The following is a 19,589-nucleotide window of genomic DNA, read 5'->3' as shown; positions in this document are numbered from 1 at the left end:
TAATTACTCAATTTCATACTCTCACCCACCATAACAGATAGTGGATGTTACTTACAACATACTGAAAGATGTTATAGAAAAACCTAATTACTGGGAGCACAAATAAGGGCTAACTGTTTTGGGCAAGTAAAATTTAATCACAGCAAGAACAAACCAAGAGCAAAGAAACAATTCTCAAAGTCTGAAAAATGTGTTTTATTATGTTTATACAGCATATTGTTATAAGTATACATTTTTTTGTTTAATTCACAAAATTTTATAACATATCCCTTCTGCTTATTAGGTGAAATAAGTCACTAGCCACAATATGACCTTTACTGTCTCCGAAAAGAGGAGCTCTGTTTTACGATGATGTTTTACGTCTTTCATGGATTATTTAGCTGGGCAGCGTTAAGTCAAAAATTTATGCTCAAGTGGTCTTTTAATTGGGTATCACATAGAAATAAAATAGACAAATGCAGGCATGAAAACAACTTAAGCCTTTGGGAAAACAGTTCATGTCACAATGTTGAAACAGGGTTCAAACTGCATACGAGTGTGTTCTTCCCTCCAGCAGTTTGCTCCGTCAATCCTCTTAACTGCTGGCATTTAGAGCAAAACAGTATATGCACTGGCCTGCACTGCTTTTATCCTCTGCTCATTTGTTAATTTATGTCAGCTGTGTCATTTTAAGAGGATGATCAAAAGCACCGACACACGTCACAGGCAACAAGTATTCAAAAGTGATTTACTTTCTGTGGCGGATGAAATTAGAAAACCATGTGGGCGCAAGCCCAAGATGAGCTGTCAGGAGAGGAAGCGGAGAACAGTTCAACTCAAATTTTTTTTAAACACAGCCCTGCATTTATCTTCTATTTTCTCTTGCTACCTCTGTCACTCAAGCCCTGTTAGCCATGAATAAACCATAATGAAAATGATATAGCACCACCATTCAAGAAAATCAAGTACAAGCACTGTTGAATTCCTGAGCTCAGGGGCTCCTGTCCGCTACATACATTTTACTTAACAAATGACACTGGGACAAAGGATAACAGTGAGAAGATGGATTCACTTAGCTGACTTATGGAAAATTAAATGCTGATTGAAATGAATACAGTATTTTTTTGGTTCAGCTGGGTTTTCCACATCCTTTTCAACTAACACCATTCTCTACTTTGGGACCCGCAGTCCAAGTTGATCCTGTCCCATCCTGGTGTTAATCTTTCTTTCTCATAACACTCCCTCTCCAATGTAATCTTCTACCTTGGAGCACAAATGATTAAAATAAAAGCTCGGAGCTACCTAGCCAGGGAGTCATGATTCATCAGTGCAAAGGAGACTTGGCGCTGTTGCAGCCTGTGACGTCTGTGAGCCCAAACCTACAGTCTCTCTTAAAATAACAGATATGCTGGAACAGATCAGGGATTGTTCTGTATCAGCTGCATCTGTGGCTGACTTGAAAAGTAACGATGATATCGACTCCGAAAGTTGCTATTCTTCCACGACTTTCAAAGTATGCCGGATTGGTCATCAACCTGCCCTTTCCAAACAGCCAAGTTGTGTGCACACCAGCGGACATTACAAAAAAAAACAAAACAAAAAAAAAACAAGGAACATTTCCAAAGGAAAAAAGAAATTCCGTAAAACTCAAACGCTAACAGAACCGCATCAATCCAACCAAACAAAGATATATTACAAATTCTGTTAGCAATAACTTATTTCACATCATGCAATAAAAAAAAGTAAAATTAAGGACAAGAAACACAAATATAAGATTGATTTCCCCTCCCTTGTTTTCCTCTAATGTATTGGCAAGCAAGTTAATGTCCATTCTGGTTTGGTTGTTCTCTGGATCTTTTTTTGACTCTTCCTTTTTTTTTTTTTTTCTCAGGGTGGCACTTGAGTTCTTATGATATAGTTGCTGTTTTTTCTTGATGAGGTAAAAATGAAAGACTGGAGTACTGGGATGATAAAGAGAGTGAGTGATGGAGAGAAAGGAGCCGAGAGCGAGGGAAGCTCAGACGTCCACCCAGCTCTGCTCCACAATGGCCGTCACCCTCTTCTCGTACTCCCTCTTGTTTTCCTGATAGAGCTGTGCGGCCTGACTGTTGGCCGGGCTGTTGGGGTTTGGCTCGTCCAGCAATGACTGCGGAAAATGGGAGAAAAGTGATGAAAATATCCACATGTCCTCTGTCTTATCAGCATTAAATAACCAGGACAAATTCTCTGAATGGGGTGGAATATTGAGAAATGTACCTGTTTGCAATGCAATGTATATACCACGAAATGTAGGTCATATAGCTTTATGAATATACTATTCAGGAATATTATTTCACATTTTTCCCTCCTTTGGGAACATAAAATGTAGGTTGTTTTGCAGCATTAACTTGTTTTGAATTTACTGTGAATTGTTGGAAAGGATTTTTTGTGTGTTCACATGAGAATTTGAGTTGCATCAAATAACAGACAAAATCCCATGTATTTCAATCAGGCCATTCATAGATGAATTGAAGAAAGTGCAGTGCAATTAAAACATTACAAATCTTCTAAAAAAGAGAATGGTGACGGATGCCAAACCGCCCATGTGAACACTGTAAGTGTGCTTTGTGTAAAAGCAGTCAAACCAACCAACCTGGATGGAGGTGAGTATGGACGACACATCGTATGTGGGGCTCCAGCGGTTCTGAAGTATGTCTAAACATATACTGCCATCTGCATAAACTGGTAAACAGAGAGACAACACATTCAAGCTTCAGACCACAAACATCACAACAGCAGTTGTATCTCTACCAGTGTCACCAAGATAAATTTCACTACATTTAGTAAAGACTGAATGTATGTCAATGTAATGTTCTTTTTAAACAAAAGAAGATGAATCTAGGAGACAGTTACACTTGCTTAATCTAACAGTATACTCCAAATGATACACGAATTTGCCGTGTTCTCACATTGCAGTTGACTACAGCACTGTGGAAAAAACACTGCCCCAAGTCCCCAGGAGCTTATGATCTGGTGGAATCAGCAAATACAACACACAAAATGAAACGATAAAACATGCAGCCCAAAGAACCTATAGAAATCAAATCTACAATCAAAACCAAATGGAACACTCTCTGGTTGCAAACCCATCATGTTGGCTGTACCAACACACAAATCTACTTCATATAGAGTTTACTGCCAGCCTCACTGATTTAACCTACTAAATTAATTTCACTTATAGACTGGGAAAGGAGATGAATGGAAGGAAACTGCTGAATGAGGAGGAAAGGAGGAAAACTTGGAGCCTTGGGATAATGGAAGCACAAACCTGGCTACATCTAAAGTCCAAAAATGTTGTACTTTCTACACCAATAAATGTAAACTGTAGATGTTGGTTATGAATTTAAGTGAGGGCAGACATTTATTTCTATTTTCAAATACATGGTCTGAATCAAATAAATAATATATATAATAAATAGAGAGTGTGTTAGGGCAGCTGTACCGCTTACCATTTGGGTGAAACATTCTGGAGACAAACCGAACTGTAGGAGGCTTGTTTGGGTACTCCTCTGAAAACTCTATCAGCAGCTTAAACGTTCCTGCAGGGGGGATGACAGACAGCGGGAGAGTCATATTGTGAGGAGAATACAGATGTGAAGGATCGAGGGGGTCAGAGAAAGCGAGAGAAATAATTACGTTACTGAAAATACATCCGGCACGACTAGAAAGAGAAGCTAATCCTTCACTGAGGCAGAGATGTCGACTCTGCAGGCTAAAAGGAGAATAAAGAAGGGAGATGACTAACAAGCGAAAACAATAGGCCCTGAGTCAGCACTTCTCCTGCCTGACCTAAGTCGTAAGTACAAGCAAAGAAAGAAAGTGTATGAGAAAAAGTGTGTATATGTGCATAAATGCATGTGTCTCTTGTACATACAGCAGAACTGCAAGTTTGTTACCAACTGAACACATCTAAATTAATGTGAATATAATATATTAGAAAATACAAGACATACAACAGATGACCCTGTCCATTACCATTCCTCCCCTACATAGTTTAGCTTTTATAAAGAAATCTGTCTTTACCTTATTTCCATTTTGTGTCAAATGCCTTGAAAATATTGTGGAGTCTCGTAATGTATTTGGACAGGGAAACACTTTTTGTATTAGCTCATTCAATACTGAAATAAATCAATGATTATGAGGTTAAAGAGCAGACTTGCAGCTTTAATTTGAGGGTGTTAGAATCCAGATTAGGTGAGGATGGTAGGAATTGTAGATCATTCAAAAACTACTGTTTATCAACTTTTGTGACGATGTAATCATGTAATCGTTCTTCAAATTATTGTTGTCCAAGTTAATAATTCAGAGCATACTGTAATTATAAACCATACTAAGAGACCGACAGTAGCCCTGTGTGAAAAACGCAGCCCTCTGTTTCATTTCAATGGAGACAGTCCGTTGACGCAGCAGGGGTGCCAGCGCAGGGGCCTCTGGCAAAAAAGTTGAACCAGGCTCACCTTTTGCTGCAATGCAATGTCATTCAGCAAGGCACTACGGTGGCCAATCACATACATGCAAACGCACATTCCTGGTAGATTACTTAGTAACATTAGCAGTAGCATTATTTTGATTATTTTATGTGATTTTGCATATATTTGCCATGTTACAATATCTATTAATATAAGAAAAAATCCTTATTAATAGTTCTGATGATTTTAAATGTATCACCCAGTGCTATATCACTGTCCCACTGCACTGTAACAAAATTAGGGGGCTATGTGTAAAAAGGGTTATGATTCCTACAATGTTCATCCAATATAAACTTGAACACCTTTAAACAGCCTTAAAGCTGAAAGGCAGCTCTTTAAACTCATCGTCACTGTTTCATTACAAATCGAATGTGTTTGTGTATTAAGCCATAACCTCAGAAAATGTGTCAGTTCACATACTTACAAATTGCACTGTAAGTTAATTTAGCGCGAGAAAACTTATTACACAGTGAAAAAAAAACTCCCAACTATTTAAAATACTTCTAGACCTCAAATTTAGACAATTTAAAACCCTTTCCAGACTTTTTAAAAAACACCCCCAGATATCCACTTTGTAATCATTTTATCTCTATAGTACTTTCCTGAAAATAAATATTTATAGGTGTGGGAATGTTTTTGAGTGTGTGATTTTGTGATTGACTGCTCTGGTGTGTAACCCAGCATCACACTGACTTTTTGGCTGTCGTACTTTTACAAGACACTGCCCAGAAGGCTGCAATAGATGTATTGAATAATGCACTCTACAATAATAACAGTGCATGAGCTTGGATAAATGTGCTCCCACCGAGCCTGCACTTTATGCACAAGATAAATCAAAATGGAGAACTTACCATCTTCAAACGGTGTTCCCACAGGCCTGCAGAAGGCAGAGAGAAAGACAGCAATAAAATTATTTCCAAATTCCAAACATTCCCACTGCTACCAATAAGGCCTTGGCTTGTAGAAGAACATAACCATTACCATCTATCCTTCAAGGACTTGCTCTACACAGACACCAGAGTCTTTATTTACTCAGCGCTTCACATTCAAACAGTCTGTGTAAAGGGGCCAATTAGATCAGCTGCCTACATGTTTTACATTTCTGGCAGCTTCCCCTTTGACTTTGAATTAGGTGAAGAACTGTTAGCAAGTCTATTTCTATTTTAAACCCAAGAGTGTTGCTCTGGTTTGTGTTTGTTGCACCTTGCTGAGTTTTTAAATTACTTTCTAGTATTGCTTGCAATTTAATGTTTTAGTATTTTCAGCTTTGACTTTTGAATTTCATACTACTAGTATGCAAGTAGGCTTTTTTTTTTAACTGAAAAGAGCTTTTAAAAAGCATGTTCCTTCTTTTGTTCTCCTTTCAAATTATGCTTCAAATTGTGTACCAAAAATATCACAAAAGGGATAAAAGTCACATTTTGGTTTGGTCTTTATCAATACTTCTTTCCTTTTTTCCACCCCTTACTTGACCCATCAACTTAAGCCCCAACAGTGTCTCCCAGCCCCTTCTTCCATCAAACACCTGCTGAGCATGTACATGCTGATTTTCCAGACTGTTCTGTGCCACAATCAGGGCTGTAATCAGAAATATTTTATTTAAAAAGAAGGAGAACGTGTAGAAGGAGAATGCAACGGGGTGGGTGGGTTGGGGGAATCGGTGCATCAAAATCACAGTGGCACAGTTAAGACAGCAGGGCGGAGTTGGATTTAGAGCATGACTCACCCAAAAATAACAGCGTTCCAAAGCATGATGTTGTTCTCTGATGGTGCTCCACTCACACCGGTGGGAGGATCTTCTTGAAGTCTGGGTAAGACAGAGAAAGAGATACAAGGACAAAGACGCAGAGACAGGCAAGGAGATGGACAGAGAGAAAGAGACATGGTAAGAGAAAGACAGGGGGGAGACATGGAAGGACAGACAGCAAGAAAGAGCCAGAAAAAGACAGCACAAAGAGACAAAATGAAAAAAAGAGACCCAAAAAATGAGAACAATAACAACAAGAAAGATGTAGAGCAAAAAGAGGCAAACAGAGATAAAGGGACATAACAGAATAGAATAGGGACGGAAAAATAAAATAAAAACAGATGAGGAGAAAGAAGCGGGAGGGAGAGAAAAAAAAAAGAATGGGAGAGAGGGTGAGGATTTTAATTAACACCTTGACTGCAGGATAATTATCAGTCAAAACACGAACTGCTGTATCAACATGACTTCAGTAGACAGCCAGGCTTGCAGGATCAACTGCACACTGCCCAGCCTGCTGTCACATGTCATTTAACATAAGCTATACAATTAACACTCATGTGAAGCACTGCTGTACCATGACTGTATCAGCATCAAAGACCTGGTGGTGCTAAGCGCTTTAGCCACTCAGTCGACCATCACCTGAAATTTCTTCTGAGCTAACGTTGTCATGGTCAGGCTATCTGTATAAACCACAGACAAATATACAAACCCTGAAAGAAAGGAGAGGCACAGTTATGTTTTTCTATCAATTCATGTTTGTTTTGTTACTCTTCATCGCTGATCTACATGAAACACTGATGACCGAGCTGAAACCCAGTTCATGAAAGCTCTGGACACCACCAGCAGCAGCAGCAGCAACACCACCACCACCAGTGTGTTTGGAATAAACAGAAGAACTGGGTACAGGAGCATTAAAAGGACAGAGAAAGGAACGTCACCTAGAGAGACTTAAACTCCATCACCAAGAAATCCAAAGAAATAGCGATCAAATGATTTGTTGATTGATGTCGATCGACAGAAAATTTGTCAATGACTGTGTTAATAATTGACTGAATGTTTACATAACTTAAAGCAGGTTAAAAATGCTAACATGTTGTTGGTTTCACTAATGTGGAGGATTTGATGCTTAAAAGTAGGGCTGCAACTAAAGATTATTTATTTCATTATTGATTAACTACAAATTATTTTTTTCAATGAATCAGTTAATCATTTAGTCGATTAAATGTAAGAAAATAGAGAAAAATATCAGTCAGAAAGTCTTCAAATTACTTGTTTAGTATGACCAACAGTCCATGACCCAGCAAATGTCTGGCCTTTTTGCATAATAAAAACTATTATTGATTAATCGATTATCAAAATTGGTGATTTTCTGACAACTTCAAAAAGTTAAATATTTTCTACAGTTGTAAATCATTATAAAATGTATACCTTTGGGTTTTCTATTTTCAAAAAATATAAACAATTTACATGAGAGGTATTTTTTTTCTCTTTTTCTTGACATTTTACAGCCCAAATGATTCATCAGACAACTCAAAATAATCATAGATGGATTAATTATTAATGAAAATAATCATTAGCTGCAGCTCCACAAAGAAAACTGCCCAGAGCTGTTTGACTAAAACTGATCTCTGAAGTACAGTGCAAAACCGCCACAGCAACAACTGCTTAGCAACAAAGACGTCAACAAATCAAAACACACAGATCTCGCAGGTCAACATTTCAAGTTTCCGACAACTGTCTCTGGTTTGTTAAATTATTGATCAGTGTGGGCTATAAAACAGGTTTCTGGTTGGGTCCACATGACAAATAAAGGCAGTGTGTTGAAATGAGCTTTACTCCTCAGAATAGACAACAATTCACTCTGTCGGCTCCCTTGCTCAAGCTCAGGGTATATTACTCAAGCAAGACCTCACATTAGAGGTCTTGCTTCAGATCATTAATGCATGTAGGCCAACTTCGAAATCACCACAGACTACTTAGGCCTACAATCCCACACCTAGTACAAATCTGGTTTCATAAGAGCTTACTGCTATAAAACAAGGTAGGCTGATTTGTGTGTCTGTGTGAGAGTAGATCCATGTCCAAGTCCCTAGCTGCAGACAGAACCACTGCAATTAACCTAATTTACCGTAATCTGCCTGAGCCCTCTGCTGGTGGAGGGATGCTCCACTCAATTTCCTACTAGACAGACTGATAGTTTCTTTATTTTACTTGGAAACTGGGGATTACTGACCAATCTGCAGATAGCAGATTTGGGGAAGTAGTGGTCAGTCCTGAGCGTACAGTATGCATTTTTTTCCACAGTTTGTGTACGGGTAATGTGGGTTAGGGGGACGCTGTGTGATGGTTAATTTTATAAACCAAAGCTGAAATCGGCAGAAAATTAATCAGCAACAGTTTTGATTTGATTAATTGTCATTTATTGAGGAAAGAAATACCAACCATTCTCTCATTGTCTCCAATTTGGGGATTTGCTGTTTTTCCTCTGTTTTATATCCTCGTAAACTGAATATCTTTGGGATTTGGACTGTTGGTGGGATAAAACAAGACAACTGAGGACTCTGGGAAACTGGGATGGACATTTTCACAAATTTTCGACATTTTACAGGCCAGAAAAAAACAACTAATCGATGATTAGGCAGAAAATAATCTGCAGATTAATTGATAATGAAAATAATTGTTAGTTGCAGCCCTAGTATAATTTCTGTTATTAATAAGATACCAAAAACAGTGTGGTCAAGGAAACCCACCATATCATGCATGTCAATTCAGTAACTGACATACATAAAAAAAAAATGTTTGACTGAGGTCTGCTAGAAATGATTTAGTTTAGTGAGATCAAACATCTGATATTATAGAATGACAAACAAACTAAACATATCACAAACACTCAATACCAATAAAACTTTAACTGTGCTAAAATAGTTTTAAGATTTTAGCATTTACTGGCTTTTATCGGGAAAATGTTGCTCTAGTTTCTCATTATCAACCCAAACCAGACTGTATTACAAACTACTGTAAGCTGTTATAAAGCTGAATCCTCACTAAAATACTCAGAGGAGCAATATGGGTGAAGAAAAGAAACAAAGAGTGATGGTTGTTGCTTTCACAAAGCCACTCGCTTCTAAAAATACATTTGGAGAAGAAACGAAAGTGATGCTTTACTGAATACAATCTGAAGAAATTCAGATGGTTTTTGAACTGTTCATTAAACAGAGCTAAATTGCATTTTTAAGCAGCACTTCACCACCAAAGTGTCATTTCACATCCAAGGTACTGAGCCAAAACATCACACCAAAGTGTTGCTGTCCAAACAGTCTCAGTTTCGGGATGCATATTGTGCAAATAATTTGACTTACAGATCAAACAAGGAAGGATAGGCAATATCACGCAAGGTTGAGTTCAATCAGCACAGGCTGATCCAGGAATGTGCCATTGTGTTTTCCTTGCCTCAGTGTGTTCCAGTTTACCACCTGGGGACTGGCACAGCAGAGTAGAGTTACAGTGATACCTTATCTGCCCTGCTTCATCGGCTGTTCTTAGTAGAATAGCTTAGGATATTTTTTTCTCCACTGACAGGTGTGTGTGTGTGTGTGTGTGTGTGTGGATGACACACAAACACAAAAACATACTGTAGGATGCCATATGGAGCAAGGCAACAGATTGGGGTTAGCAGGTATTACAAGCAGCCCCTTGCCAGGTGTGATCCTCCCAGGACACACAAATACATTCTTCTTGTCGTCACAGCACGAGATAATAAAATCATTTACCCAAGAAAGATATTGGGTTTGTTTAAATATACTAATAATGCATTTTTAAAAAGCACTAAGAAGACGTCGCAGACACCTATCTGCAATCCTATATATTGAGATGGAGCACCCCCTGACCACACACACGGAGTTGTGCAACACCTGTGAGCCACGTTGCTGCCACGGGGGATTGAAACCATAATGTTGGCTGGGTGTTTGAACTTTGCTACCCTTTTAAAAAACAGCATAATTTAAACCTCACAGCTTGCAGACTGCGCGGAGTAATTAGGATAAATCCTGTCACATTTAGCTTCTTGCCAGTTCAGGCAAGACGTAGGGTTTGTTGAATTGTTCACAAGTCTTTTGTCCAGCCATATGTAACCCACCTCAGGTAACCTCAGCTAGCGGAAGTTGCACCTACCGTAACAAACTAGCCAGGAAAAAATGAAAGACTAACTAACGTTATTCCCTGGATAGAAAACACTGCATAAACCAGAGTGCTTTCTTCGGATATGGTCAAATAGAATTGAAAATATTCAATCGTTCCTTTGTCAATCCTATAGATGCCATGGGCAGAGACAAACTAAATTAAATAAATTAACGAGTTTACTTCACAATAACTCAAGTCAAGCTTTATATACAGTATTCTTTGCACCAGCAGCTAACGCTAAGCTAAGCTAGCTACCGACAGCTTCATCGGTTAACGCTGCTAGCTACACACACACAAACAGAAGAGATGACTGCCAAAACGTTGCGGTACCTTTTAAAATCTCTCATAAGCCGTCTCCTTGCCGGGGTCGACATTATTCAAAATGTATTTTAAAAAACTAAACCAGGACCATAAACCGAATACTATCCGAAACCAAATCCGGTGTTTCTTCCGCTTGTAGCCCTTTTCTTCTTCTCCCAAAACAACTGGCTAGCTAGCTGTATGTGGTGACGTCGGTTGACTACAGTGTTGGCCGACCGAGGTACAGCCCCCTTTATTTCAGATACGATGTCGATGTAAACACATGTTAATTATAAGGCTTCCCAAATGAAATCCAACTATATTTACGTTGGTATGAGGTATAAGATACATCTAGCTTTGCATTCACCGCAGATAATATACAAAATAATGCTGTATTCATATGCTTCAAGCAAGCCAAGGTGACCAGTGGTTTGTCATCATCCCATAGAGGCATTTAAAATATATTGAACGTGTGTGACATGTCATTATGATGTCTGAAAATATTTTTGTACTCTGAACACCCATCAATGCATCTTTGTTTTGAATCTCACGCAGCTAGTATCACTGCAATATCCCTGTTTATTATCAACCCCTACAGTGAGTGTAAGGTAACTCACGATGCTAAAAGGTCTTCTTCTTTTCCTTTCGGCTGTTCCCTTTCAGGGGTCGCCACAGCGAATCATGTGCCTCCATCTAACCCTGTCCTCTGCATCCTCTTCACTCGCACCAATTAACTTCATCCCCTCTCTCACTACATCCATAAATCTCCTGGTTGGTCTTCCTCTAGACCTCCTGCCTGGCAGCTCCAACCTCAGCATCCTTCTACCAATATATTCACAGTCTCTCCTCTGAACTCCAAACCACCTCAATCTGGCCTCTCTGACTTTATCTCCGAAACGTCTAACATGAGCTGTCCCTCTGATGTACTCATTCCTGATCCTGTCCATCCTCGTCACTCCCAAAGAGAACCTCAACATCTTAAGCTCTGCTACCTCCAGCTCTGCCTCTTGTCTTTTCTTCAGTGCCACTGTCTCTAAGCTGTACAACATCGCTGGTCTCACCACCGTCTTGAACACCTTTCCTTTCATTCTTGCTGATACTCTTTTATCACACAACACACCTGCCACTTTTCTCCACCCGTTCCAACCTGCTTGCACTCGCCTCTTCACCTCTTTTCCACAGTCTCCATTGCTCTGAACCGTTGACCCTAAGTACTTAAAGTCCTGGACCTTCTTCACCGCTGCTCCCTGTAACCTCACCGTTCCACCTGGGTCCCTCTCATTGACACACATGTATTCTGTCTTACTGTGGCTAAGCTTCATTCCTGTGTTTTCCAGAGCTGACCTCCATCTCTCTAGATTTTCCTCCACCTGCTCCCTGCTCTCACTACAAATCACAATGTCATCTGCAAACATCATAGTCCATGGAGATTCCTGTCTAACCTCATCTGTCAGCCTGTCCGTCACCAGAGCAAACAAGAAGGGGCTCAGAGCCGATCCTTGATGCAGACCTACCTCCACCTTGAACTCCTCTGTCACACCTACAGCACACCTCACCTCGGTCTTACAGCTCTCATACATGTCCTGCACCACTCTAACATACTTCTCTGCCACTCCAGACTTCCTAAAAGGTATGCATCTCCAAAGGTTCATTGGCTGATTTTGAGATTTTTGTTGGTTGAAAACTACAGTTAAACTTCAGTATTTTTTTCGTGCTGGAGATGAAGAAAGGCTAAGGCTAGAGGGTAGAGCCCTTTGTCAGTCTGGATCTGGAAGTCCCACAGGATCTTAGCTCAATCATTCTCAACTACCTTAGGAGGTGTCTTTCATTTTGACCTTTGGACTTCCAGCCCTTACTCATGGCAGATGTTCCTGTACGCTATGCCAACCATTTGGTTATGGCGTTCCACGTACGCTGTTCCTGCCTGCATCTTACACCCTGCTGTTGTATGCTGAACTGTCTCAGGGGCATCTGTGCACAGTCTGCACCTGGGGTCCTGTCTGGTGTGGTAGACCCCAGTCTCTATTGATCTTGAGTGCCTGTTCTTGTGCTGCCACGATTTGTGCTTCTGTGCTGTCCTTTAGTCCAGCCTTTTCCAGCCACTGGTAGGATTTCTTGATATCAGCCACTTCTTCTATCTGTCAGTGGTACATGCTGTGCAGGGGCTTGTCTCTCCATGATGGTTTATTCTCCTCCTCAGCATCCTCGGGTTTCTGTTGCCTGAGGTATTCACTTCGCCGTTCATCAGATGGGGGCCATCTTCCTGATGTAGTCCTGGGTCTTTGTTGTTTCATCCTGGACAGTGAGACGGTGTAGTCCCTCATTCGTCCAGGAGTGTTCTATCGTAGAAAAGACGTTTCGGCTCCCATCCGGAAGTCATTCACAATTGAGAATGACTTCTGGATGGGAGCCGAAATGTCTTGATTCTGAAAACAGTGTCCAGATGACTACGACTGAAACCTTTTCTACGATATCCTGGACAGTGGTTTTGACACTCAGTAGTCCTCGGCCTTCCTTGTTCTGCTTAGTGAAACCTCCATGCATTGTGAGGAGCTTCCTTGTCTTGATATCAGTGGCCTCACCTTGGTATACGTCGCACTTGATGGTGACTTGTGCAATTGGCTTTGAGTTTCTAGAGCTGTTTTTCACAACCCCCCCCCACACACACACACATATATATACTGTATATATACATATATACTATATATATATATATATATATATATATATATAGTCATTGCACATAATGATCAACTTTGTCTGTTGTCATGGTAACAGTGTAATTAATTTTCACACGGTGCTGTGCAGGCGAGTTAGAGCTTCAGTGCAAGTCCATCAAAATGAAATTGGTGAGGTGAATAAAGCATGGCGTAGTGGAGAAGAGTTGTGCAATAGTTTTAATTTTAATAGACTAAACAGTATCATTCATGTCATTCATCTCTTGATGTGTGTAGAGAAAAGTCTGTTAAAGAAGATGCAACCTGTCATCCATCTAATACAATCACCCCACCTTGACTTCTGGACTGATGACAGTGGAAAATAAAAATTAATGTGCACCAGTCTAATAATCTACTCAGCAGTAAGTGGCTTACCTTAAATCTACATAATCCATCTGTAGCTAATGTACTCTGCCTGCATGGTCCTGACTGTAAAGTGATTAACATCAAGTCAGCAAAAATATGGACTGACTTTTAAATCAATCACTGTAACTTTACTTGTTGACTTTTAAATCAAGTACTGTAATTTTAGGACGGTGTAGTCCCTCATTCGTCCAGGAGTGTTCTATCGTAGAAAAGGTTTCAGTCGTAGTCATCTGGACACTGTTTTCAGAATCAAGACGTTCACAATTGAGAATGACTTCCGGATGGGAGCCGAAACGTCTTTATTCTGAAAACAGTGTCCACATGACTACGACTGAAACCTTTTCTACGATACTGTAAATTTACTTGTTACTATGCTGCAGCCTGTGCAAAATGTGACTATAGACTTTACAAAAGACAAATTAAACTACACACTAGTAGCCAAATTAAGAGTGACTCACTAAAACTTTCTTCTAAACATATAGAAGAAGAAATCAAAGAGAATAAAAATGGTCTCAACCTGCCGTCAGTCCAGATAATGTTCCAAAGATGATGATTTTCATTGATGCATTTACATTTAGAATAACTGTTTAAATGTAAAATGTGTTAAGAGTTTGATCTGTGAGGGATCTATCATGAAAATGGTAAATGTCAGGTTTTAGGATGAGCCTCTCAGAATCAAGGAGCTTTTTATGGCTTGCTGCAGAGAACCCCCTTTTCCTGCCTTTCCATTGCAGCTATCGCCCAGGGAGGGGTGTCCCATAGAAAGGGCAGAGGTGAGAATAAAAATGCACCATATTGCAGTGTAGCTATAAGACAGGCTGCCTTTTGACTAAATCTAAATCTCACTACACCAGTCACATGACCTACAGCTAAATGCAACAAGCTCTCAGGAGGTTTATAAAAGGCATTGTGGGAAATGAAGGAACTCATTAACTGAAGATGAAGTAGATGGGGAAGTTTGTGGGGAAGTAAAAATCTAAAATATGGCATTCAAAAATAATTGTTTGAACATCATAGACTGCTGATGTTTAACTTGTGTGTGAGAGTGGGACTGCAAATTTAAACACATAGAATTTGACTGGGTGCTCATTCAGTGCAAAGCCATGGGAAATCATTATAGAGAAATTACACGTCAATGACATTACATTCCTCTTCTGATCAGGCTCCCAGCAGTTCTGTCATTAGAGTAGAATAGAACAGAATAGAAATCTGAATGGACTTTATTAGAAAAATACATCACAATATAACAAACATAAAAGAGAAAGCTCCTCTTGAAGTGTTCTAAGAGTCAAATGTTTTTGTGCCTTCCTTTCCATCATACTTGTTGATGTGTGATCACAGACCTTTGTGTGTATGTGTTTGTTCAGCAGTGGTCCATGAAAATTACAAATAACATGAGATAACACTAACCGTCCTCGCTTTCATGCTCGCACAGTTCTCTATGATTAGGACAATATTGATATAAATAGAAATACAACAGGCGACATGCAAACACAACACTGTTAGTGTGATAATGCCCGCAGTCAGGGAGGAACAAAGAAAAATATTTTTCTGCCAATGCTGTCGGATGTTTTTGCCACATGTTTTAATTGCTTGGTGGTGTTCTTGTTTTTGTTGTATCAGAATTATCAGAGTTTTTATTGTGTATTCCAGTAATTATTTTCTCTCCTGTTTTATCTTTCTCATCTGTCTGTTTTTATTCAATTTCCCCTCAACAACTCGTCTCATCTCTTGTTCTTTTAATTGATGCCTGGGCATTTTAATTAACCTGCCTGCTGGTGGGTTAAATTCACCTTCATATGTGTTTACATCGATGATGCTTGGTGCTGAAACTCAAGCAAAGTGGACGGACACTGTTTCCCAAATGTCGAGCTTTTTATGTGAAGATGAAAACAATATTATCATCATCACTATCTCTATCTGCTGTTTACATTCCACCAGACACAAATAAAAAAAAACGCACTGCAGAATTATTTCCTGGGTGTAATACGTGTATGTATACGTGTATAAATAATTATATATTGTTTTATTTAATTTATTTTATATGTTACCCTATTCTTATATAAATGTAATTATCTGTTATGTTCTATGTGAGTAGCATGAAACTCATTTTGTTGTACAACCTTGTTTTGTAAAATGATAAATAAATTACCTTGTACCTAGTAAATCAGTAATAACATGTTGAGAAATCAGATTTTACTGGCATTGATAGAGGCGAGTCAGAATATGTATATAGATTACATGTATGTAAAGTTATGGACACATAGTTACACGTATTCTACAACTGAAATGATTAGTCACTTAACATTCCCCAATTCCAGCCTCTCAATAGTGAGAATTTGCTGCTTTTCTTTGCCTTATGTGATGATAAACTCATCTTTGGTTTTTGGACAGTCGGTCAAACAAAACAAGCAATTTGATGACATCGCCTCGGGCCTTTACAAAATTGTTATGATGTCGTTTACTATTTTCTTGTATTTTATAGCCCAAATCGATTAATCAAGAAAATAACCTGTGGATTAATCGATGAAAATAGTCATTAGTTGCAAGATAATGAGTTCTGTCATATATTTTGGCATTTCCGTTTGAATGATATGATGCCTAAAGCAGAACAATATGGGAGTGTAACTTTATAGAATGATGTAAACAGCTTGATCACACTGTTTTATGGGATCACTGGCAGTATTCACATTATAGTATGCATGTAAAGTGTCTGGTAAAGTTACTGCAGACTTTTACACAACTTCATTGTCTGTTTTTCTTAGACTGTTAAATGGCAGAAATTGTTGCAGAAATTGACCAAGATTACATGACACAGCTCAATACTGCGAGTCACACACTGAGTTAGTTAGAGCACCAGTCCCACTGCAGGGCTTCAGTTAAATCTATTTAATCTATCTTAATCATTCTCTTGACCATGTCCCTGAGGCAGTCCAGATTGCAGCTATCAATAGACCCCCCGCCCTGTTAGCATTTCACTATTGTGAGAATGTAGGTCACACATAGACAAAAGGGCCTGGCCTGGTAAGTCTTTTCTGGCTCCCCCATGAGCCAGGAATGAAAAGCATGACCTTTATGTAATGCAAAACACATTTACATCTTGTGTTGCTATCTAGGCTCTCAGGGGAGGAAACAGGTTTATTTATGGGATTCCATCACCACGAGAAAACTTGATTTTATCAGCTGTGAAATAGTGAGAAGGTGTTTATTCAGGGAGGTCGACGAGGACTAAGAAACTGATTGTAATGGATCAGTATTTGCTCAACTATGGAGCATTTTAAAAGCGTACTCTTCTTGAAGTATTAATAATTTTTTTTTGCAATTCTCTGTATGGCTGCTTTGTGGAGAAAAAGGTGACCCCATGTCTGTCTGTCAGAGGCTGGACAAAGGCCTGGATCCAGCCAAAATAGGCAGGGAGAGAGTATCACTGCTGAGCTCAGGTGCTTTTAATAGAAAGGGCAAAGAAATGGTGCATTGCTTTCTCTCACTATAAAGATTCTGAGAGAGACCGTAATGTTTCTCTTTATCTCCCCCTCTCATAATATACCAACATACTGTATATGAAACAATATATATGATCACAATTGAGGGAGATGTATTTTAAAGGAGGATTATAATAGTGTATGAACTGTTAAATGCTTTTACAACAGGGTTATGATACATTTTCCCTCTTCATTCTGTTCCTAAGTTATGATTTATTTTGTGCATTAATAACTACACATGCACTATGAATTAAGCAACTCATTGTGGTTCATTTTAAAAATTCCTGTAATACTTCAAACATGTTTCAAGTTAAGTGTAACTTATCTTTTTTAGTCTAATAACAGCTGGAGAAACTTCGAAAACCTATGAATATGCTGTATAATAGTGAGACACTTAATGCAAAATTAAGAGTCTAGTCAGAAACCTGCATAATTCTGCAGAATCATTTGATGATATACTGTATACAGTCATTTTAAACTCTCCCTGAGTCTTGTGGGTCCTAACAGACAGAAATATTTGTCGACCACATGGATTACAGATGTAAAGCAAAATACATGATAGCTAATATTTAACACATTAAAGATCACAAATCTATAATGACATACAGAGCTCACCTGTTGCTTGTTTGTTTATGTATATCTATGCACAGAAATGTGGATAGTTGTTAAAATTGATATTTCAGAATTAAATATCAACTATTTGTGTCCATTTCTATTACGATGGAAGGTCTTCTCCAATCACAGCTACCTAAAATGATCTATGGATTTGAAATGAATGTAGTTTTCATTTACATGGTAGGCCTGCTTTTTATTAATGCAGTGAATTGTTTCATTATGTCTTCCCTGCAACTGAACTGGTGCAGTCTTCAGTCTAAAAATATCAGTATTTCTTTCAGCATTCATAAAGTATGTTGGTTGAACCTTATTGTGCCTTTATGTATGTTTCCCTCCCTTTCTTTCCTCCATGTTCTGTGGCTGGAGAGGTCACTCAGGCCTTTTTAACCTCACTCATCAGTCTGATCCATTAGTCTCCACAGAAACCTGCTGGCGGCAGCTGGAAGACTCCAGTCTGAGTGTTAGGGTGGAGTTGTGATGGAGCCATTAACGTGTACTGTGGCCATCAGGGCTAATGAGGAGTGAAGCTTTAAGATGGCACAAGCTAATTGTCTCATTAGAGTTGCGATGTATCGTTATATCTGCATGGGCGATGGTGGTAATTAAATTACACAGCTGACTGGGTGAGTGTTCGGGCAGTCGGTCAAGCCATCAGCCTGTTACAGTGTCTGTGAAGGGCAATGGTGCTTTCAGTGGTAGTGATGAAGTTTAAATCGATTAAAACGATGCCTTTATAGAATCTGGACAAAATTAGACAGCATCTTTTCATAAGATATTGTGAGAGTTAAAATTTCCACAATAGAAAGGTGGTTTTCGCAACATAATCTGCAATTTTATCAGTTTTTTTTTTATAATAAACTGTCTCCTTAATTTCTGGTTGATGGAAAAAAATTTAGCCAGGCTAGCACTGTGCTCGATGGATGGCATGTGTCTTTTAGTCAGTCCACCATTTTGGTCCAGACTGAAATATCTCAACAGCTATTGGATGGGTTGCTGTGAAATTTGGTACAAACATTCATGTCCCCCACAGGATGAATTGTCATCATCATCATCATCATCATCAGGTATTTGGACATTCACATCAGCCAAGTACCCCCCCCAAATGGTTTATATATTTTTGTTGTTATGGAAACTTCACAAACTTTCAAGATGCACAAAACCACTGTGGATTTCTATGAGTTGCAGTTCATTACTGATGCAACAGGCTTTTTTGCAGCAATAAGTTTATACTGTATGTATCAGTGAGGCATGAAAAATACTGGAGTTGTACCCAACTCTGGGGAGGCAATAGAGTATCAGAGGCAAGAGTAATAAATGTTAATACACACACAAGTACAGAGGTTACTGTTGTACACAAATACAAACTATTGCAAAGTTGCACCTCTGTTGTCTTCTGTCACTCTTTAAAATAGAGTCTCAATCAAGACTTTGGGCTCTCCACTTCTAACAAGACTTGGATTATTGTTTTCATTATGAAAAGAGGTGTGTTTGTTTGTCTGACTCACCACAAAGTTATGTGGTGGTTTCATTTTCTTCTCAAACAGCACAGAATATTCTGGAAAAAGACAGGGTACAAGGTGGGACTGAAATGAACAAAACAGAGCAGGAGAAAACAGGACAGGACAAAATGAGACAGAATTTTAAATAGGCATTGTAAAAAAAAAAAGGTTGAAGGCACCTTGCTTGCAAAACTAAA

General features: G+C 39.0%; 1 protein-coding gene across 2 annotated transcripts; it reads right to left on the bottom strand.

The window, feature by feature from the left end:
- Positions 1-174: 174 nt before the first annotated feature.
- Positions 175-10,932, bottom strand: ube2b (ubiquitin-conjugating enzyme E2B (RAD6 homolog)). 2 transcript variants are annotated; one of them, XM_044222742.1, is made up of 6 exons: positions 10,744-10,932; positions 6,214-6,294; positions 5,339-5,364; positions 3,468-3,557; positions 2,612-2,700; positions 175-2,125 (listed from the first exon to the last, which is right to left on the bottom strand). In XM_044222742.1, exons 1-6 carry the CDS (start codon positions 10,785-10,787, stop codon positions 1,997-1,999), a joined length of 459 nt encoding a protein of 152 aa, XP_044078677.1. In that variant the 5' UTR covers positions 10,788-10,932; the 3' UTR covers positions 175-1,996. The 2 variants fall into 2 exon arrangements, with proteins under 2 accessions (XP_044078677.1, XP_044078678.1); XM_044222743.1 differs by lacking the exon at positions 10,744-10,932 and adding an exon at positions 8,677-8,699.
- Positions 10,933-19,589: the final 8,657 nt, after the last annotated feature.

Source organism: Siniperca chuatsi, linkage group LG14 (assembly GCF_020085105.1).
Source record: "Siniperca chuatsi isolate FFG_IHB_CAS linkage group LG14, ASM2008510v1, whole genome shotgun sequence".
Lineage (NCBI taxonomy): Eukaryota > Metazoa > Chordata > Actinopteri > Centrarchiformes > Sinipercidae > Siniperca > Siniperca chuatsi.
Note: the sequence above shows the minus strand (reverse complement) of the source record. Positions and strands in the feature narration are given on the sequence as shown.